This window comes from Sciurus carolinensis, chromosome 1, assembly GCF_902686445.1.
Source record: "Sciurus carolinensis chromosome 1, mSciCar1.2, whole genome shotgun sequence".
Lineage (NCBI taxonomy): Eukaryota > Metazoa > Chordata > Mammalia > Rodentia > Sciuridae > Sciurus > Sciurus carolinensis.
The window spans coordinates 68869346-68892331 of record NC_062213.1 but is presented as its reverse complement, the minus strand read 5'-3'; the positions used below and the strand labels follow the sequence as shown (position 1 = coordinate 68892331).

The following is a 22986-nucleotide window of genomic DNA, read 5'->3' as shown; positions in this document are numbered from 1 at the left end:
AGAACTAGCATTCAGTCAGAAAGTCATTTTGAAATATTGGTGTTAGCAAATGGGGTAGAGTAGCATATAGGAGCTAATGGGGAGGGGGTTCAAATTATCTGGATGAGCTGGGCACAGTGGCTCAGGAGGCTGATACAGGAGGATTGAGAGTTCCAAGCCGGCCTTAGCAACTTAGTGAGGTACTAAGCAACTCAGTGAGACCCTTTCTCTAAATAAAATACAAAAAAAGGGCTGGGGATGTGGCTCAGTCGTTGAGTGCCCCCAACTTCAATCCCCAGTACCAAAAAAAAAAAAAAAAGAATTATCTGGATGGTCCTTGTCCTTCCCTTTTGCAGGGGCAATACCTGATAATGCAGACTGGTCTGTGCCCAGGGACAGCCTCCTTGAGGTGTTCTCATTAGATTCTCCCCCAGGAATCTGAATGGGAAACCTAAGAGAGTGAGGTAAGGTAGGTAGTACCAGGAGCTCAAATAAGGATGCTATAAGGTACAGCTATACATGTGAGGGATTTATGCAAGGATTTTGAGGAAATGACTTAGGAAGAATATTCATAGTAGCTATTGATTCAGTAAGTGTCAACATATGATTTTACTTTTAAACAGACATTTTACAGGGTAGGAAACCATTCAGTAGATAGGGTAATTTGCCAAAGGACTCAAACCCAAGTCCTTTGCTTTTTAAAAACCATGTTACACTGCTGCCTTAAACAGAAATTGCAATAAAGAAAGCCAGAAGAGGAATAGTAGTCAAGAGTATGGGAGAAAACAGCAAATCCAAGAAGCTCCATCTCAGAATGATCACATCTCAAGTTCTGCTTCCAAAGGTGTGGCCTCAGGAGTGATCTCTATTATCATGTACATAAACCCACATTATTAGAGCCTCCAGTTTAATCTGAGTCTCTGTGCCCTATAATAATGGAAAAACCTAACCCTTATCTTTTGATGATTCTTAGGGGGAAATTCAAGTTGTTTTCTAAAATAGTTCACCTAGTAATTTTTATAGTATGTGCTGCTGGGGATTGATCACAGGGCCTTGTAAATCAAGTGCCCTACCACTGAGCCAAACCCCTAGCTCTATATCTAGGAACTTTAAAGCACAATTACTAAAAAAAAAAATTTTTTTTTAAATGAGTGCTTATGTGACACCCTCCCTCATTCCTGTGTTGAAACCCTAACCTTTAATAGGATGGTATTAGGAATGGGACCTTTTCAAAGTAATCAGGTCCCAGGGCAAAGACCTCATGATGGAATTGGTGGTCTTACAGAAGAGGGAGAAAGCTAGCTCGCTCTCTCTTGGCCACCTGAGGATACAAGCAAGGAAGAAGGCCTTTACCAAAAACCAACCATTCTAGCATCCTGATTTCAGACTTCTAGCCTCCAAAGCCATGAAAAACAAACACCTGTTGTTTCTAAGTCACCCAGTCTATGGTTCTTTTGTTATAGCAACCTGAGCAAGGTAAAACAAGCATACTTCCTTATGGTATTTCCTTCAAAATTTATGTTGTGTGTGTATATACATATATGTAATTTTCATAAAATTCAGCTAAGACAAGGGGACTTGTGATATCATTTGTTTCCTAATTATTTTTAGAGGATGTAGCCCAATAAATGAAGAAATACATATTTTATGTTCAAAATAATCTCAGGTGCATAGCTTTAAAGATAAATGGGAGATGGGATTCTCTAACAGACTTTTTGGGATCAGTGGATAGCTAGAATAGACTGATTACTTTGTTTCAGTCTTAAGTAATAGCAAGAAATTGAATACTAAAAACTGGGTGTTTCTCTTCTTCTGCCAACCCACCAGACTAAGATCAGTTATAGGACAACTTAAAAGTGTTGGTATGAAATTTTAAGATATAATTGATATAAGAATTTTACTAAAAGTATAATGGATATTTAAAATTATTTTAGAATCAAATGTGAGAGCTAAATGATTCAGATATTAACAGTTAAAAATAAGATTTCCTAGAAATGGTGTCATTTTCACCATTGGCCAACACTTTGCTCATTTTGAATGACACCTGCCATATTACATGATAAACACTTCACACTCGTTATATTGTCACCCAAACACTTTGAGAACAGAGACCATGGTTTTTAATTTTAATACCCCTTTTATTACATTCAGTGCCATGCTCTGTACACAACAGGAACTCAGATATTGCTTACCACATGACTTCAGCACAAACAGACTAGTTTCAGTATAATTTCTCTTAGTGATAATCTGATAGGTAAAAAGGGAACACATTAATTCAACATTAATTTGTTCAACAAATATTTACTGATAGTCCAAATTACACCAGCCCTATGCTAAGCACAGGAACCAGGAAGATAGAGACCCATTATGTACCCTTTGCCAATTCGACCCCCAGTAGTGGTCTTCCTACCTATAGACCATGGACCCTTTGGGGTTTTCAAAATGACAGTTCATCTTTAGGACCTTAGCAGGAAATGGCTGCAACTGTCTTGCACATGTCTATTCTATATGTTTTAAATGTATGTTGATGCTGTAGGGACTAGTATGCGTATTTCCTTAAAAACAATGTGAATTTATATTAGTTAATATTGGTCATTGTGTGTTTTCTCAATCAGCAGGTACTGATAGGGAATTTAAACAAAGTTTGTACATTAAAATATTTATATATGTTTGAAGACACTGGAAACTTTTGATGTGAAAATTTTAAAGTTTTAAGAAAATAGAAAGCTTAATAAAAGCCAAGAAAGCATTGTGGAAAAAGATACCCTTTTTGGAATTGTGAAGAAGTTACTAGCACCTCTAACCTGTACCTCAGGTACAAGGATATTTCCCATGTTTGCAAAGGACATAAAATGTAATTTTTGCTGTTTATACAAAGAGGATCATTACAAACCATCACATTTACAGTGAGTACAAATATTGATCGGGAACCAATTTTTGTTCTTAAGCTAGGGTTTGTCAAGATTTTCTCTCCAAGGAACTTAACCCATAGAGAATAGACTCCCTCACCACTGAAGTGTTGGGCCAAGAGCCCAAAAGGGCTGCTACATGCTCAATAATTCTTTAAAATCTATTTTATCTTAAAAATTCATGTGGATTTTCCATTGTTCCATATTTGCTTATTTTTTAAAAATGTGATCTTATTTGTACCGTCAAACTTCTACAAAATTCAAAGTTCAAGGAACATAGGTTCCATTTAAAAAGCAGGGCTATAAAAGGTGATTCCCACATATACATAACAAAACATGACTTTTCAATGGATTTATTACACTGATAGGAAAATAGAAGCAACACCAAGGTGTCCCCCTGAGAATGTGGAAACTGTAAGCTGATCTTTTGAGTATTAAACTATAAGACAAACATAATTGATCAGAGCAGAAGTAAGCACACACAGGTAGAATGGAGCCTAGGTAAGTAAGCTCAACCATGAAACAAGGCTGAAGGCAATGACATCTAATGGAATTGCCAATCAGAAGCTAATGTGAAGAAGTAACTACTAGCAGAGAATCTCTAGCATCATCCAGGGGAAGAGGGTACCCTGGTCCACAACCATGAATATCAGCAGGAATATCTCCATAGGGAGATGGATGCATGAGGCAACTTGCTTCCCTTGCTCAGAATCCATGCTCACCAAGTGAACCGGCTGTTCATAATTTGGCTTCTCAAGAAGATTTGCCTAAAGGGAGAGAATGATTGATAGTTACATTTCTCATTTTGAATTAAAATATTGATAGTTTTTTAAAATATCAGTTACTGTGAGCTTGGTTAATGTGAGTTTGCCATGAAATAGTTCTACTCCCATGTGCTGACAATGTCTGTGAGCTTCTACTCTGGACCTATCAGACCATGGACACCAGATTTGCTAAGGTGATGCCACTTCATATCATGAGTGGCCATTTGGCCTCCCCCTGGTAAAAATTCTGATACCCTCAGAGCTCTGTGCCCATGCTGTCCAACATAGTAGCCACTAACCACATGTGGAGACTGGGCACTCAAAATGTGGCTAATTTGAATTTAGGAATGCTTGTAAGTATAAAATACAACACTGGCTTGCAAAGACTTAGTACCAAAGAAGAAAAAGTGTAAAAAAGTTATTTTTAAAATTGACTATATGTTGAAATAAAATGTTTTGAATATATTAGAGTAAAATGTTACTCAATTTTCTATTCTTTATTTTAAATGTGGCTGCTAGAAAATTGAAAATTACTGAAGTAGCTTCCATTATATTTCCAATAAACATTGCCCTTTAATACAAATGACAAATGTTTGATTTTAAAGTTGTGAACCAAGGGACACAGACCTGGGAAGATGTGGGAAAGGTCCAGTGGTATTATTCTTACATTAATATGAGTGGCCATTTCTTATTACCTTATTTTAAAAAGGCCAAGAGGTAATGTCTTATGCAATTTCTCAACTGTGGGTACAAAAGGCTATGGAGTCAAGAGCCTGGCTCAAAGCTGATCCCTACCATGTTACTAGTCAAGACTCTGAGCAAACTATGTAACCAGGCCTCAGCATGCACACTAGAAATGAGCAGATAATAGTAGATAACCCACAGGATGGTGCTGGCACATAGCTCTGACTGAATTAACATCTGATGAGTGAACGCAAGAGCCAAGCAGCTAACTCTGGCTCCCTAGTAATTTAGCACTGTGATTTCCAAAGGATTCAGTTATAAGGTAAATATCAAAGATAAAAATGTGAAAAGATAGGTTTTTATTCATCAAAAGTTAACAGCAACAGGCACATATTAAAATGAGTATGGCAAAGCCTTTTACAAATGGCTTTACACTCAAGCTTTCTCCCAAGAAAATGGCTGTTGCAACAAACTGTAAACATAATTAATAAACAGTCTTTTACAGTAACAAGGGAATACAAATGAACTAAAAGAAAGCACCGTTTCTCTTAAAACTAGATTACAGTTGTGCTTACTATACATAAAACAATTTTAAAACAAATTACAAAAGTGGAATGTTTTAAGTTTAAAATTAGTCCTTAAATTTTGTCCTAGAAAACATCTGTTCACATCAAAAGGCCCATCAAAGGGAGGGACAAGAAAACAATGCACTTTTTTCAAATCAAAACGAGAAGTTTGGTCACTTAGCTTTGTGCATAGTTTAAGGCAACTGGAGCAATCTGTTACAGCTTACCTACCTTCCCCTCCCCCAAGTGTGGCTGCTCATATGTCACATTCTAAAATAATAAATAAAAGCTTACATTTCTAATCCTTTCCCACATGGATGAACATAACACATGCACAGTCATACATGCACAAACATGCACGCAAACACACATCCACACATTCACACACAACATACCTCTCACTCACTGCAGCGAAAGGGACTTTAGTACCCTGGATCTGAAGGACACACTTCCCCATCCCACTTTATTTCAGATTGGCAAATACCCTGAGCTGATTATGGTGTTTTAAACATTCCACCTTTTTCTTGCATGTGCAGGTCAAGTGTAAAGTAGTGAAAACAACATGCAATGTCTTCACTGCAGAATCATAACAGCTAGGACACTGGCGTTCCTCCCCTCCCACCCCAAATTAAAACTAACAGTTAAAAAAAAAAAAAAAAAAAAAAAAAAAAAAACTGCATTGCCAAACAGCACTGGAGTAAAAGCTTGGCGGTACTCTATGATAAATGCTCAGCTTCCAGTGCACGAAATAAAATACAGCAAACAGGAGGCTTTGGTGGCATCCAAAGAAGAAAAAAGGCAAACCAGGGGGAAGAGCTGCAGTCTAAAGTTTGATCTTTAGATTTTTTTTAGTGGTTCCTTCACAATCATGCTCCAAGGCAATTTAGAACCAATGTTTTCAGAGTTGATTTGTAAACACTGAGTCTTGCCAGAGGCAGCAGAGGCTGGGCACTTCACATTTCCGTTTTCTCAGAGAGAACTTAGTGGAAGGTACAGATACACAATGTTGCATCAGACTGGTTGAATTCCAAGAGATTGCTGCTGAAAAATTCAGTTCAAGTTTCATGTTCGAAGAGTAAATGCTTTGAAAAAATGCGTGGCACACTGAGAAACTTCCTTTGTTACTCTTTTCAGGTTCTCCTGCTGGGCTTTGCATATTCAAGGTTTCACACAAAAGCCAAATGCATATTGCTGTATGTTCAGGTCTTATAATTAAAAAGTGGGTTCAAATGATCCAACTTAGGAAATCTTGTAAATAAATAATGCTGGCATCATTCACTTGGAAACCTTGGCAGTCAAGAGTAAGTTCTCTCACCTCAAGACCCCGTTTCACATTACTAAAAACCTCCAGGAGGCAGTCTGTCCCACTGGTTCAGGGGTTATGATAACCGGTTTTCCTGAGGTAATAACTGTGAGTTCAACTCATATGCAGCATCCGTATCCTCGCTGCTGGACTGCTCTCTCTGCAGTCCCTTCCAACTGGCTTTATTCAGTCCCACATGTCCAAGCATTGTCTGGGACAGTCTTGTGTCTGAAAATCTGGCCCATTCTGTAAATAATGGCTCCACTAGGTAAGTCATGAAACCTTGAAAAATAAGAGAAAACAGCTATTAACATATGCTTGGAATTTAGAATATCTAGACAAGGTTAACCTTCTTAAGTCCTATTCCAATATTACCTAAATCTTACTTTTCAAAAGTGCTAAGTATGTGTATATGTATAATTTACACACCCCTGAAGAACCCAATTCTTAAGAAACTGAGTGGAACTTTTACTAATTTAAAGGTAAACTGGTAAACGCATCAGGTCTTCCTGATTATGTCTCAGTTGAACAACCACATCCTAATACTTATGCAAACATGGAGTGGCCATATCAACTCTGTGAGGATACTAGAAAAACAATTCAAGGTTTAGTTCCAATGAGACAACGAGGCCAAAAGAGGGTGTCTCCTCCAGGAGGTGGGTGATGAAGCCAGAACTGAGATGGACAGGTGAGCTCACTGCTTTGCCCCTCAGGGACAGAAATCTCTCATGATAATAAATATGTTTAATTAACTAGAACTAAAACTCATGAGAAGAATTTATCAGTCTAAAGATAACAGGGGAGATTAACTTTTAAAAATTATTACAAAGAACACCAAAAGAGTACCAGGGTCCTATTTTATAAACAACTCATATAATTGATCTCCCTTAATTCATAGTCAGAAAAGGAGAATGAGTCATTTCAAGATTGTTTACAGCTGTAGGTTATACAATCCTGTGCTGCACATCATATCTGATTTCCTACTAAGTACTGTCTCACTTAGATCAGGAGTTCAAAGAAGCTTCCTGGGAAATAGATTATCAATCAAAATATACACATTATCTTCCTAAAATTCTGACCTATTAAGAGGGAAATAAACAGAATACACTAGAGCTGGATAATAGTATTTTTGAGTTTTCACATTTAAAGGTTTTCTTGTAGTAAAAGATCATGTGGACCACAGATAACATAGGTTCCCTTTAGCCAACATAAAATAAAGATCTCACTGAAATTAAAGCAATTAGCCCAAACTATTTTTAATTAGGAAAGTCATATACGGTCGTCTGGTTGAGATTTTTTTTAAGTGTACATAATTATGGTAACTGAATAATAATGATATCTACAATAAGCTTTCCTTCATTTTTTATTTTATTTTTTGTGTGTTTGTGGTGCTGGGGATTGAACCCAGGGCCTTGTGCTTGCAAGGCAAGCACTCTACCAACTGAGCTACATCCCCAGCCCAGCTTTCCTTCTGATTCATTCCCTCCACATAATATTAACTCAGAGTCCACTGTCTGCCAGGCACTGTTCCAGGGTAGCTGGGGATACAGCAGTGAACAAAACACAACATCTCTGCCCTCAAGGAGCGTATGTTCTGTGAGGAGAAATAGGTAACAAACAGAGAAGAACTTCATCAATGCAGTCAAGAACACGGCAGCTTTGGGCAGTCATCCTCACACCACTAAGTCCTGCTGGGCCAGCCTCCAGAAGCCCTGCCTTTCCAGTTAGATCACGAACAGTTGGAGGCTCGTATGCAAATGTAGAACCTTATTATTGTAGGTTACATGATTCACCTTATTTGATTCTTATTTGATTCTAACAGTTCAGGGCTGTGGGCACAGGCACGCAGCAGCCTCTTGGAGGTAGCACTCTTGTCAATTAGGACTTCAAGCACAGCTGCTCAACCTCTATCTGCACAAATTTCACAGGGTGCTTTGCCAAATGCCTTACACTCACCCAGTGATTGTTCAACAAAACTAACATCAAAGGAAATTATATTCATTACACATGACTTGTACTTACTAATCCTAAGCAGGCTCCGAGTAATCACTAATAAGATTGACGTCACAAAGACCCATTTGAAGCCTAACACCAACAACTTGTTAATGGGCAAACTATCTGAAAATAGGGTACCTGTAGTATTTGACTCCTAAGGTGGCTGTAAGGAGTCAGTAAATGTCCACTCTCCTCATCACATCATTCATCTTATCACTGGTTCTTTGACAACCCATTCTAGAATTGCCCAACACTGACCAGACCTACATTTTGAGATGAACGGTTTAAGGGGTCTAGCTTCTGCACTCTTACAAAAAATCGCAGATTTTTTAACCTCACTTGGAAGTTCTATTAACCCATTAAGACCCAAGTTTTCAATTCTGTGAGTATTTCAATGAAATTGACACAGGTACATTAAGATAGCCTGGAGCTGGTAATCTACAGCTTATATATTATCATATTAATAATAACAACTATATAAACATATAACTATATTATGTACTATATTTAAGTTTTTATACATGTCTATACTTAGGACAATGGGAAAAGATGAGTTAAACTAGGGAGTAATTTACTCAGGCAAAAGACATTTATTTAAAGGAGCTAGAGTGGGTTTACTACCCATTTACCCATCTTCAATTCCCTTTTGCCCATATTTCATCCACTGTTTTGCATTTGAAGATCATTCTACTTGAGAATCCAGACAGCAGATCTATTTCTTAACTGTACTATCCATCTGCTAAGGTCAGCATTCAAGGCCAGTCTGGGCTTCCCTGAGGTTCAGCATCCCTGCATACTCCGACAGGTTTGTGCCACTCTCTGTTGCATCTTCACTACCTGTCCCTCTGCAGTAGAATCATTCACTATCCACTTTCTTCCACATGTGAATCCTTCATGACTACAACATAATTATATTTTCAAATTTCTGATCCAACAGGATGATCCTCCTTTCAGACAGGGTTGTTCTATCTTCTGAATTTCTAGAAATGCATTTGAAGTTCAAACTAATGCTCAAAAGGCCCTACTCAATCAATACCAGTTACCACAATTATTCTTAGCTCAATACCTTCTTGAGCTACTTGCCTCTATCAGTCCCTACTTTACAACCAAACCCCAAAACACTCAACCCTAGTCTATCCTTCCTATGCTCTTCTACAAGCTGCAATGCTTCAATCACAGAATATTTCACTGTGTTCTACTACAGTTAGTAGTTCACTCAACAAAGAGCTCTCCAAAGCCTCCTGTGTGTAGGTATAGTGCCAGGCTGCAGGAATACTTAACCAAGGGCAAGGCAAGGTGTGAGCAATAGTGTAAGCACTTGGTGCCTGGAAGAGGACTGCCTAACACTGCCTAGAAAGTGGAAAGCAGGTTCTAGAGGAGGTGCCCTTGAGCTGAGTCTTCAAGAAAAAGGAGTCTATGACTACAAGAATGGAAGGACACAGAGGGTGAAAGAGTCATAACAAGAGAAAACAAGAACAAGATTACTTAGATTATTTTAAAAACTAGAAATGAGCACAATTTCATTATTTTATACTTTGAACAATTTCTCTTCTTGACAAAATTGAAATGACATTTTTTTTTTGAACCAACTATTTCTAAATGTGGGACTGGAGAGACAGCTTAATTGGTAGAGTGCTTGCCTGGGTTCAATCCCCAGCACTGAAAAAAAAAAAAAAAAAAAAAAAAAACTATATCTAAATGTATATAGTTACCAATCTGGATGTTGGCAATAGATTCTGTCTGACGATCACAAAGTGGACTCACACTCAAATGATACTTTTTTTCTATATCTCCTAAAAATTAAAAAAGGAATTGTTAAGATGGAACACATCTATTGTCTAAGTATATAATTAATGTCTCCATCATACCTATAATTTCTTTAGAAGAACATATTTAACCCTCATGAGAAGACAGCTTCTCAATTAATTTCTTTTTTTTCTTTTAGACTTAGGAAAGCAAAGGCACATTCAAGGAAGAATGCAGGCCATCTCCAGGGGGAGAGACAGCTCAATTCATTATTTTTTTAACTTCAAGTTATTCAGACATAGAAAAGATTGCTAAATTGATATTTTTATTTATATGGAAGAAGTAGAAAATTTTACTAACTACACCCCCAAGAATATAATTCTGTCAGCATTTTAGTTTAAAACTTACATTTTTTAAAGGGTACTGTAAGAAATGGATATTCCCTGAACCCTGACTTCGAATCCTACTCACAAAGAAAAAGTCTTCAATGTTTATATGGCCATGCCTTCCACATATGATAAGAGATGCAGGAAATTCAGGGAAGTCTTTCATAAAATAAAATTTCCAGCCTACACTATGTATATTCATAATGCATAAATATATGTATATATGATAATTCCAATAGAAGACTACTAACTTCCAAAACAGATGCTCAATTTGCACATTACTGGCTACATGCACATCTGTGAATTACTGCTAAAAATATCAAGCATCTACTGTGAGGCTCTTATAAACACTGGGTTCTTATTTTATTCATGCAATGTTAAAACATACACTGAATAATTTATCAGTCAATACTGTAACTTGCCTTGGTGGAAAAATTCCTCTGTTACTTTTTCACTCCACTGTTTGCTTAATTCCCAGGTCCGACAAGGGTTACAAATATCAGCGCATTTCAAAGCCATCTAGCAAACAAAATATTAAATTTGTGTTGAGGAAAAAACATAAGATCTCAATTGTATGAAGCTTAAACATACCCTAATAATGGGAAAAAGAACACTTGTAATAAAAGAAAAAGAGGCCAGGTTTGGAGATGTGTGCCTGGAATCCCAACTGGGAAGGCTGAGGCAGGAGGATTACAAGTTCGAGGCCAGCCTTAGCAACTTAGCAAGACGCTCTCTCAAAATATAAAAAGGGCTGGTGAGATAGCTCAGTGTAAAATTGCCCCAGGTCCAATCCCCAGTAGGAAAAAAAAAAAAAAAAAAGAAAGAAAGAAAAACAGAAAAGAATAGGAAAAAGAAAAGGAACAGCAAAGAAAAAAGAAAAGGAACAGCAAAGAAAAAAGAAAAAGAGCTGGAGTATATCTCAGTTATAGAACAAGTTAAAGTTTAAAATGTGTAAGATCCTGGATTCAATCCCCAGAACAAAAAAAGAAAAGAAAAATATTGTAACAGAAAATTCAATACTTTCTATATTAATTTTATGATAATATTGAATCTACCAATTATTTTTGGAGAAATGTTGTGAAGATATAAGATGCTAAACTATAATTACTCATGTTTGATAATCCCAAAGGGCCAACCGCATGAGTGAATTAACCATAAAATACACATAAAGGAACCAGAAAAAAATAGCCTGCTTCTCCTTTTCATTTTGCAAATGAAAGCATTCATTAGGATAAAATTTTCTTTTTTGATTGCTAACCTAATCTTTTTATTAGGTTTCTAACATAACTTCTTGTTATTTTTCATTGGCACATTATAATTATACATAATAGTAGAATTAATTATGCCGTATTTGCACATGTCCACAACATAGTCTGATCATGGTATCCTGATCTTGCAGATGTTTTCTTCTCATCAGAATTCTTGAGTATAAAAACACCAGGCTCGCGATGCCTCTCCAGGCAGCAGATCTGCCATTGTTCTTCTGGAAAGTGTGTGTGCTGACTATGGGAAACAGCTTAGCTGTCCCTCCAGATTAACTACCCTGAAAAACCATGCTAGAATATTTCATTTTTATTCTAATAGTAATATGATTTAACCTAGAAACAGAATCTTTTTTTATAATTTATTTTGATTCATTATAAATGAATGAGGTACAACTTGTTTCTCTGGTTGTACATAGAGTTGTGCCATTTGTGTAATCATGAAAAAAGAAAAAAAAGAAAAAGAGGGTAATGATGTTTGTCTCATTCTGTTATTTTTCCTTCCACCCCCCTTCCATCCCTCTTTTTTCTCTATAAAATCTATCCTTCCTCCATTCTTGCCTCCCTCCCACCCCCCCTTTATGTATCATCATCAGCTTATCAGAGCCCTTTCGTTATTTGGGATTGGCTTATCGCACTTAGCATGATATTCTCCACCTTCACTCATTTGCCTGCAAATGCTATAATTTTATTCTTCTTTATGGCTGAATACTATTCCATTGTGTATATATACCACAGTTTCTTTATCCATTCATCAATTGAAGGGCATCTAGGTTGGTTCCACAATCTAGCATTGTGAATTGAGCAGCCATGAACATTGATGTGGTTGTATCTCTGTAGTGTGCTGATTTTAAGTCCTTTGGGTATAGGCCAAGGAGTGGGATAGCTGGGTCAAATGGTGGTTCCATTCCAAGTTTTCTAAGGAATCTCTATACTGCTTTCCAGAGTGGCTGCATTAATCTGCAACCCCACCAGCAATGTATGAGTGTTCCTTTTTCCCCACAGCCTCACCAACACCTATCATTGCTTGTATTCTTGATAATCGCCATTCTAATTGGGGTGAGATGGAATCTTAGTGTAGTTTTGATTTGCATTTCTCTTATTACTAGAGATGTTGAACATTTTTTCATATATCTGTTGACTGCTTATAGATCTTCTTCTGTGAAGTGTCTGCTCATTTCCTTAGATCATTTGTTGACTGGATTATTTGTATTCTTGGTATAAAGTTTTTTGGGTTCTTTATAGATTCTGGAGATTAGTGCTCTATCTGAAGTACGTGTGGCAAAGATTTTCACCCACTCTGTAGGCTCTCTCTTCACATTGCTGATAGTTTCCTTTGCTGAGAGAAAGCTATTTAGTTTGAATCTATCCCAGTTATTGATTCTTGCTTTTGTTTCTTGTGCAGTGGGAGTCCTGTTAAGGAAGTCTGGTCCTAAACCGACATGTTGAAGATCTGAACCTACTTTTTCTTCTATAAGATGCAGGGTCTCTGGTCTGATTCCAAGGTCCTTGATCCATTTTGAGTTGATTTTTGTGCAGGGTGAGAGATAGGGGTTTAGTTTCATTCTGTTGCATATGGATTTCCAGTTTTCCCAGCACCATTTGTTGAACAGGCTGTCTTTTCTCTATTGCATGTTTTTGGCACCTTTGTCTAGTATGAGAAAACTGTATTTATTTGGGTTTGCCTCTGTTCCTCTATTCCATACCATTGATCTACCTGTCTACTTTGATGCCAATACCATGCTGTTTTTGTCACTATTGCTTTGTAGTATAGTTGAAGTTCTGGTATTGCGATACCCCCTGCATCACTCTTCCTGCTAAGGATTGCTTTAGCTTTTCTGGGTCTCTTATTCTTCTAAATGAATTTCATGATTGCTTGCTCTATTTCTATGAGGTACATCACTGGGTTTTTAATTGGAATTGCACTGAATTGAAACAGAACCTTTCTAACCCGCATTTTACCTGTAAAACCAAATGCCTATGTCTGGAGTCTTCTAGGCATAAGTCACCTCTATCCAAATGGGACCTAAACAATGACAGGTACTCGTTCTGACGACTGATGTCTGTGGCTAGTATCAAAGCACCTATCTGAGTCTCCATTTGTTGCCTGTAATTAGAGAAATATAAGGATAAAATATAAGACTTTTAAGTAATTATTCTTGATTTTCCCCCTTAAACAAAGCTTCACAGAGCCCTAAGATATTCAAACTGCCATTAACTTAAAAAATTTATCTTAAAAAAATGTATTTTAAAGATTGCATTTAGACACTATTAAAATAGTCAAAACTAAAACCAAGAGTTTGTAAGAAAATAACAATGTGCAAACAGTCCAAAAAAGTGCCTTTGTTTTTGCCATCAAAGTAGAATTATTTGCTCAAAAAAAAAAAAAAAAATCAATATAACATTGGTATCTTATTTGAGAAAATCCTTTGCTAGGATTCTTTGCTCGAACATTCTTGTGCTGAGGGTAAACAACTTTCTCTTTTGGTGCCTGAGATCTGAAAGGCAGAAGGAAGATTCAAATGGAGAGAATACTAGCCCATTCAACAAATGACCACCTCAGACATTTTGACTAATATGTCTAAAAAAATTCTGATGAAATTCCATAAAACAATTTAATAAAGTTTAAATTTGACAATATTTTCAGGGTCAAACTCAAGAATTAATCAAATATCTGTATATGAATATCCAAATTTTCTGGAAGATAAAAGGTGACATGTTAATAGAAATAGCAAATATAAAAATTTTAAATCAACTCATGTCCAAATAACAAGAGAACTACACTTTGAAAAATTCCTGCCCTTTGTTTTAATGGGCTGTATCAAGCATACCTTTGTTTTATGATCAGCAAACAGCTGAAAAATGTATTAAAACACTCACAATATTGAATAATAAGTAAAAATAAACCCTAAAAGAATAAAATGTAAAAGGGCACTATTAAATAGTTTTCCTAAATTTTCAGTTTTTATTTTTTTATTAAACCTAAAAAATCAACAAGGTTAATCACTGAATGCAAAAGAGGATAAAAAGGAAACAATGAAGCAAACATTTAAATCTGGCTTGATAAAAACATCCCTAAGTTAGATATATAAATACTGTATGGTTTAAACAATTTTTATATTTGTACTACAGCAAGAAACAATTTTACTTACCAAAAGTATTGTCATATTCCAATGGTAACCATGAACAAAGATTTAAAAAAATAAAAAATAAAGTCCAGCTTTTTCCTTATAGTCATTACATAAAACTGTTTTTTAAGAAAGCAGTTTTAAACTAAAAAAGGAAAAAGGTAGGTGAGTGTGAATGCACTTTGACACCTCACCACTATTCTTGATGGATGGTTCACGTCCATTTACATGGTTTTCTGAAGTGCATCTTCTCTATGTGTAGCATCAGTAAAACCTTATTTTCACTACTTTCATTTCTTTCTTTGTGGACCATACAAGGCAGTTCACCACCACCATGTTAAGCTTATTGACACTAATGCTCTTTTATAGTCCCTTAAACGTCCTGCTTAATGTTAAATTATTTTTCTAAAGTATTATTTTCTGTTGTTCTTTTCATTCATTATTTAGTTTAATAGCTCTAAAAGTGACTTTAGAACTATGCTCTTGAGGACATAGTTTCATTCTTCCTTTCTCAGCAGTTTTGAAAACTTCCTGAGACAGATTGTAATGAATCTACTCATTATACAGAATAATTACTTTGTACACAATTTGCCTTTATACCTAGACCTTAAGGTTTTACTCAACTGAGTACAGAGTAGAAATGTGTAATATCTATTTAAGTAGTAACCTATGACTGAGCCTTGTGTATCCGGAGTAAATGTTCTAGTACTCAAATTTATGGAATGGTATTTCATAAAGAGAAATAGTCACTAAAATATTACTGACTGAATATACAGTACAGGGTTAAACATTTGAAATTTTGATACAAAATTTTTAAATAAGATAACTTATCTATTCAGTTTAACAAAAACTGAAAACTACAGACACCTGGACAAAACATTAATTTTAAAACTTTGTAGATTTCTTTGCCAACTTAATTTCCACAGTTAACAACAAATTAAATTTGTCTTAATCCAACCTACCTGCTTTCTAATGGCAAATGTGAGAATAAACCGGATTCTCTCAATAAGCCCACTGCAGATCTCCAGTGGTGATTTTCCAGTACTGAGGTATTCTACAAAAAGTATGTTTCTTAGTTACTTTAATGGTAAGTCTCTTTCTAAACATAAAGAAGTATTTGTCAGTAATATTAATCTGGTCAAAATTCTAGCATTCATTGAGAATTTATTTTTGCTACTTTTATTTCTTAAAAACATGGAACATTTATTCCAGAATGCAAAAATATTAGACTTTGATGATAAAACTGCACTAACCTTGTATAAAGTTGCCAAGTAATGGTTAGTTTTAATAAGGAAAGGTTGATTAACACCTGGATGATCCAGATCATGAGTGGCAGCTGCAATTAAGCTCAGCAAGATATCCCAAGGAGTTACAGAATTGGCAAGCTACAGTGTGACAAAAGAATAATTAATCACATATTTGAAGTAAACTCTCCATCACTAGAGAAGTTTTGAATTAGCAGTCAGTGGTACTGTTGACAGTCTTCCCCCCTTCATGTCATTTTTTCAGGTGGACTGTTCATTAATGCCACCAACACCAGCCAGGTACTACCTTATCAGAACATGGGGGCAAGTGTGATATAACAGTGTCCCTGTTCCTATGGAGTTTACAGAGTTTATCTTTATACTGCTTCATTTTTAATACACATCTAAAATGACAACTAAAGTATAAACCATTTATTTTTAAATGGCTTTTGAAAAATGACAACACAGGTTTGCGTATTTTTATTATTATAGCTATTACAAAGTAGAAGACCTATAATTTTCAAGGTGTTTATCTATCAATAAATTGGTCACTGAAATTCAATGTAATTTAAATGCAAGATCCCTGTGGTCCTAATATTTAGGGAAACTACTGAGGAATATGCAGGCAGAAGTCTAGGTCAAGTGTGTAATAAAATTCTCTCCCAATGGATGGATATATTCAGAACAAGGTACAACAAAGTCAAGTCACACAAGAGGGAATTCTGTAAACTAGCACTTATAATTTTACCCTCAATGATCATTACCACACTTGTTTGATACAATAAACAATCACAACAAATAAAAAAGTCTAATATTAGCTGACAGAAATTTCCAACAATAAAAGACAGTCACCTTGAGTCTGGCTCTCATGAACTGCCTTTTTTTTTCTGGCAAACTTCTATTTATCCTATAAGTCTTGTCAACTCCACTGACCCACATTCCAGTCACTTCCCCCAGCAAAGGACTGATTTGTGTTTCTACAGTACTTCACATGGCTAACATCCTTGTTGGTTTCATGTTAGCTTTCAATATGTTCCACAAGTAAAATTTCAGAGGTCAAAATTTATATCTTATACACATTCTTTGTCATCAGCAACTGGAATGCTATGTAGTATATACTTCGTGCATGAATAATGTACACATGGTACGTGTTTATGGAGGTGCACATATTTGCATAACACCCAAAAGATGATGTGTACTAGAGATAAGAGTCATAAGTATAGAAAAGAAATTAGAATTGAGAGAGATTTGGGAATCATCATCTGTAGATGTTATTGAAAGCCATGTGTGCCCATGGCTTTCCCAAAACTTGCCCAGTAGTGCACCTAGTACTACTTCACAACAGTTCTCTCCCTGGATCTTCAGTTTGGCTAGATATGAGGAAGAAAACAACTAACCCAGTCTGTACCAGTTGACTTGAGAACACAGCCAGTCATCTGATCTTTCAAGAGATCACAGGATATGTGCCCCAATTTTTTGTAGTATCATGACTTTTTTTTTTAAATCATCTTTGTTGTGGTATAACTTACATTAATAATAAAATATATTATTATATTTTATATAATAAAATATATAATAAATATATTTTATTTATACAATAAATATTTTATTTATATAATTATATTTTATATAATAAAATATATTATTATATTTTATACAGTTTTGACACATGTATACTCCCAACAATCCCAATTTTTTAATTAAAATTTTAAAAAATTCTGGGCCAGGCTTAAACCTCTCTTTGAGAACCTTGTGAGAGAAATTGATAAAGAACCACCATGCAAGTCTGGAGAATGAAATAATGGGGATATGTGCTCTGGAGCACAGAGGAGGGTTGACCTAGACAGTGAGGGCGCCTCCCACTCCCCATCTTCCACTGTCCACACCCAACCACAGCCAGGAGCTATGAAATCTGGATGATGGCAGGTGAGCAGGCTGGGGAGGCTTGTGGATGAATGAATACAAACACGATTTTAAACACTTTTTGCCTATATAGCACTGCTAATACTTATTTTAAACGCTTTTCATTATTAAGAAACTCAGTGAACTCTTTAAAATCCAAAGCTTTGATTAAGGGCAGAGACTGAATCACTGAGCCCTCAATGCAGCGATTGCCTTCTCCCTTATCATGATTCACACTTAGAAACGTACATACATCATTTCTACCTTTAGTATTTATATTTTGTCTTCAAGGCTGAACTTACATGGACCATAAAGCATTCTGTTCCAATTGAACCTACTATCCTTGAATTACTGACAATATTAACCATCATGGTTGTCACTGAGGAAGCTGATTTCTGCCTGTTTTCTACTCTATGTTTAGTCTCATGCTTACTTATGAGTTTAAATCAATTACTAAATTAATTAAGCAACGTCCGTGGAAGACTGGTTCTTGGCTGCCATTGCAGCCAAGTCACTAACTTAGGAAAAAGTATTTGAAAGTAAATTCAAAGGAATTTTCTTATGATTTTCACCTCAAGTAAAAGTCATCCTCTTACCTTAGGTTCCTTTAAGTAACAGTGCATGGCCTGAGTAACATCTGCAGCATGGACTGCATTGTGGTAAGGATTTTGACTATGGTAATCTTCTTGAATCATAACTGCATCAAAGAAAAACAGACCCCAATTGTATTGTAAATGGGTGACGTGTACAAGTACAAAAATTATGACGATTGTCAGTTATCCACTCATATGTTCCAGATATCAGCTAAAATTGTCCATATTTGGAGAGATGATAATCAACTCACAATTCACATGTAATGTCTTTCATCTGAATATATCTGACTGGATACATTCTGAGAAATGTGACATTGGGCAATTTCATTGTTGTGGGAACATCATCGAATGTACTTGCACAAACTCAGATGGCTACAATTCACTCAGGTATATAATCTTCTGGAACCACTGTCATATATACAGTCTGTCACTGACAAAAAGCTGTCATGTGGTGCACAATGGCAAATGTGTTTTAAGTCAATAATTTTGAGTGGTTTGTTACAGAGCAATAGATAATTGATGAAACTGATAAAAGATTAAACAAGTTCTCATACAAATCTTGTTACTGTTAAATGGGTCAGACTCACTTACCTAAAAATCTACGAAGTTTCATCATATCTAAATGAAAGTACTCAATTAATCCATGAAGACTAAATAAATGAAAGGTTAAGCTTACTAGACTATTTCCTAAAAAGAAAGAAGAGATATTACATTAGTAGGAGATACAGGGTAACATAATTAATACTGTGCTTTCCAATATGGATTTTGAATAAAAAACACAGAAAGAGAGTACTCTCATTCCTGTTTTTGGACTAACAGATTCTTTTTAATTTTACCAGTTATGAACTTCAAATGCAACAATTTTGTTCTACTCTAAGGAAAAAAACTTTTATTGTTTCAGTTTTTTACAACCAAAGAACTGGAAAATAAACATTTTCAAATAAATTAATTTTTAAGGTCATCAAAATATAATTAGAAAACTTTGCCTCACTCTGAATAAGTTAATTCAACTTTCCAAAGCACCTAAAACATGGCTGCATTTAACTTCTTCTTCTAACATGCCCTCTATCACTTTAACTAAAACAGGCTTTCCCTGAGCAAAGGTCTCGGCTATAACCTTGTTGGATGAAGGCTGTTTTTTCTTAGGTACTCAGGGCAAGGCAGGTCAATTACCTCTTTAAGAGCTCCAGGATCAAAATTCCGCACTCAATCACTTGCCTTTTCCATATTTGCAGCAGAAAATCTGAGAATTCTTTGGGTGGGGAAGGACCACAAAACTGAGGAAAACTATCCCTATAGATTCATGGTCAACAATGGTCAGTGATCTTACTCTTTTTCTAGCAAAGTGGAAAATGCCTATTTTCAAAACTTTTCTACTCTTCTCAAATTTTCAGCATACTCACTTCCCATCTACTCCTCATTTTTTACAGCCTCATACTTCACAGAAAAACCACAAGCCCTCAAGTTTCCCTTTCGGCCAAAAGCAAATCCATCCACACCTCCTCAAGGACCTTCCTTGTTCCATCAGAGACACCTACCCTCATGCAAATCAGTCAGTGTCTCTCTCTCCTATATTGTCCCAATAGGCGTCAGTATTCAGACCAGATATGTTCCCTTTATCTTTCAAACAACAAAGAATCTGAGCTACTCTCAGTCCCTCCAGTCCCTCCACAGCAAGTCTTCATCCTTAATTTCCACTTCTTCACCACTGAACGACAGGAGTCATAACAAGTACAGAAATCATACTTGGAACACCTACTATCTTTATAATGATTAGTTTTCCCTTCCATAGTACAGCTCTCCATTTTTTTTATACCTTATACTATATTTATCCAAGTTTTGTAGACTTCTTCTGAAGGACACATACCAATATTATTTTAATAATTAAATAGGCATATAGTCTATTTAAAGGGGTATGATGTCAGAAATCAGTGCCAACATTCAGATAACTAATATTCTCTGAAGACGTCTATGATTCTTGCTAAAACGTAAAAAGACATAACTGGTCCCGCATTGAAAATTTATAGTAATAATATTTAAGAAGGATAATAACGGACTAGTTAATTGAACTTGTAATCCAAAGTAGACTAAACGCAACTGTCAACAGAAGCCATGACTGAGAAAAAATTAAATTAACTGGAACAATATTTGCCATGAGCAACATTAGAAAGGATGTGGCAGGCCAAGAGAGATTCTTTTTCAAGACTGACTAGCACATTACCTTCACAGGGAAAGAGAAAAAAAAAAAAAAAAAAGAAGTATTTTTAAGAAATTAAATGTTAGGATGCATTCAAGTCCTAATAACATTCTACTGGAACAAACACAAATCCACATGATTTGGAACCATTTGTGAAGAAGTGAGTTTTATCCTCACAGTTACTGCTGGAATAACCAATTTTTCTTCAGGTATGTACCTAGATATTCTAGAATGGTATATTCATTCTGTGTATTCAGGTTATCATATAGTCTCCCAAATCATTTTCCAAACCTAACAAAACACATCACCAATTTCTAGGGTCTAGAATAAGTTTTACAGAAGCTATGGCCTAAGGGAGAAATATCCTCTTCTGGAATTCAGGCAAAGAGTTGGAAGAGACACACGTAATGTCCTTCACTAAGAACTTTCCAAGAATCTGTCAAGAACTATCAATTCAAGCATACTTCCCATATCAAACTGAAAAACTACACACAATACTTCTTCCCCTTTTCAGTTCACAAAACACCGAGTATTTTAATACAGTGAATAAGAATACAAATCAATGAAACATTTCAAAACAAGACATGCTTAGTTGTGTTAAGAAGCAAGCACAGAAGAACTTTTTCAAATGAAAAGGGAAACAAACAATTTCTTGAAAAAGAAAACTGTAATTACAGAAAAACTAACTCATAAAAATATACCAAAAGGTAGAACTGCCTGGGGCTGGGCTTGTGGCTCAGTGGTAGAGCACTCGCCTGGCACACAGGAGGCCCTGGGTTTGATCCTCAGCACCACATAAAAATAAAATAAAGGTATTGTGTCCACCTACAACTTAAAAAAATTAAAAAAAAAAAAAAAAAGATAGAACTGCCTAAGGTGTAGAGGCCCTCAATAGTTTTTAGAAAATGATCCTCCAGAGACAGTTCCACAACACAGGCTGGCAACTAGTGTCCTCAGGAACCATGTAACTTTCTGGGGCAGCAAGCTGTATCTTGCTTCCCCCAACATCACATCACTGTAATCCCTGTAAAAGGAACATCAAGTGTACCAAACAGTAACTCTTTTCCTCATTGGAGCAGATAAGCTGGGGACCATTTGTTTTAGTATGAATCACTGAGTTTTGCCTCCTACTCCTCCCTGCCCTCTCCCCAGTATCGTCTGGGAAATTATCAGAGTAAGAAATACAAGAAAGCACTGGATCAATAAGCAAGAAGGGAAAACTATACACTTGGATACCATGAACACATATCATCCAGAATTAATTTCAGGCTAAGCAGTGTTAAAAGGACATCCATTCTGAATGCATAATGCAAATTGATGAAATTCCTTCTGACCATTTGTTCAATAACAACTCTTTAAGTAGAGAATTTGTATAACTTTTAGGTAGCTGTCACTGACCACATGCATCACCTTCTATAAAAGCAAAGGTGGCTAACCATGAGCAGTTTATACTAACCCTTCACTATCTAGAATCAGCCCTAAGAAGCAGCCATTCAACCACCCTCTACAATTCCACATTAAGAAGTAAGGTGATCAAAACAAAGATAAAGTGCTCAGTTAAGTGACGTAGACTGGAGCTACCACTTCTGACCACCCTACAAAACACCAAGCTCACACCACTTGCATCTCTGAGTTCCTGATGAGGACTTTTTAAAATAAAATTAAGAGGAGAACAATCAACAATTTCAATGAATGGCAGGCATCCCAGCAGCCTAATAATAGACTTTGAGCTGACCAGTTATATAAGGCTAAGCCTTGAAGGTGTTTCATCTATATTTATTTGAAATAATAACTTGATATAATAATTCAAATAATATTTGTTGAGTTATGAAAGGACAATTTTCCAGATCTAGAAGGAGGTGGGTCACCTGATATTTCACTATGTGTTTTCAAGGAGAAAGCCCAGGGGAAGACCAACTGCGAGTGACATTTGAGCCTTTTAAGCACTGACCGCCAAGGTGGGGGCAGGGAAAGCAACAGGAAACTTAATCACCAAAGGGCAAAGGAGAGGTGGAAGAGCATCAGGGGAAGAAAAACAACCAGGGAAGTGGAAGGTAGCTTTGCTGATAAAGGCAAACCTGTTTTCACCATTTTGCCAAACATCAGTGCAGTCTATTTCCTGCCCACAATGTGTAAATAAGCAGAAGGTGCAGAGAAGTACTTTCTCTACCCACCAGCATACAGCCTAGAGGAAATAATGGGGTGATGCTATAAGACCCACACCAGTGCTCAAGATTAAGCTGTATTTGCTTGTCTACTTTATACATTGGCTTCTTTGTTAAAGGAGTTTCACCCCAAAGAGAAATAAGAAAAAGCAAGTGATTTCAA

At 36.1% G+C, this 22986-nt stretch overlaps 1 protein-coding gene across 9 annotated transcripts in view; it reads right to left on the bottom strand.

Moving 5' to 3' along the window:
- Pde7a (phosphodiesterase 7A) overlaps nucleotides 1-22986 on the bottom strand; it is a 108274-nt gene that overhangs the window by 5484 nt on the left and 79804 nt on the right. For 3 of the 9 annotated variants that reach the window (XR_007107136.1, XR_007107138.1, XR_007107140.1), the window contains exons 6-14: nucleotides 19053-19148; nucleotides 18465-18565; nucleotides 15976-16107; nucleotides 15685-15776; nucleotides 13557-13701; nucleotides 10755-10851; nucleotides 9913-9993; nucleotides 6218-6487; nucleotides 345-3655 (exon numbers count right to left, since the gene is read on the bottom strand). Coding sequence is in view for 1 of the 9 variants with exons in the window: in XM_047540775.1 (XP_047396731.1) it covers nucleotides 6282-6487; nucleotides 9913-9993; nucleotides 10755-10851; nucleotides 13557-13701; nucleotides 15685-15776; nucleotides 15976-16107; nucleotides 18465-18565; nucleotides 19053-19148 (950 nt within the window). In the remaining 8 variants the exon portion in view is untranslated. Of the gene's footprint in view, nucleotides 1-249; nucleotides 3656-5580; nucleotides 6488-9912; nucleotides 9994-10754; nucleotides 10852-13556; nucleotides 13702-15684; nucleotides 15777-15975; nucleotides 16108-18464; nucleotides 18566-19052; nucleotides 19149-22986 lie in introns of those variants that run through there. The other 6 variants (XR_007107146.1, XR_007107145.1, XR_007107147.1 and 3 more) reach the window with 6 other exon arrangements.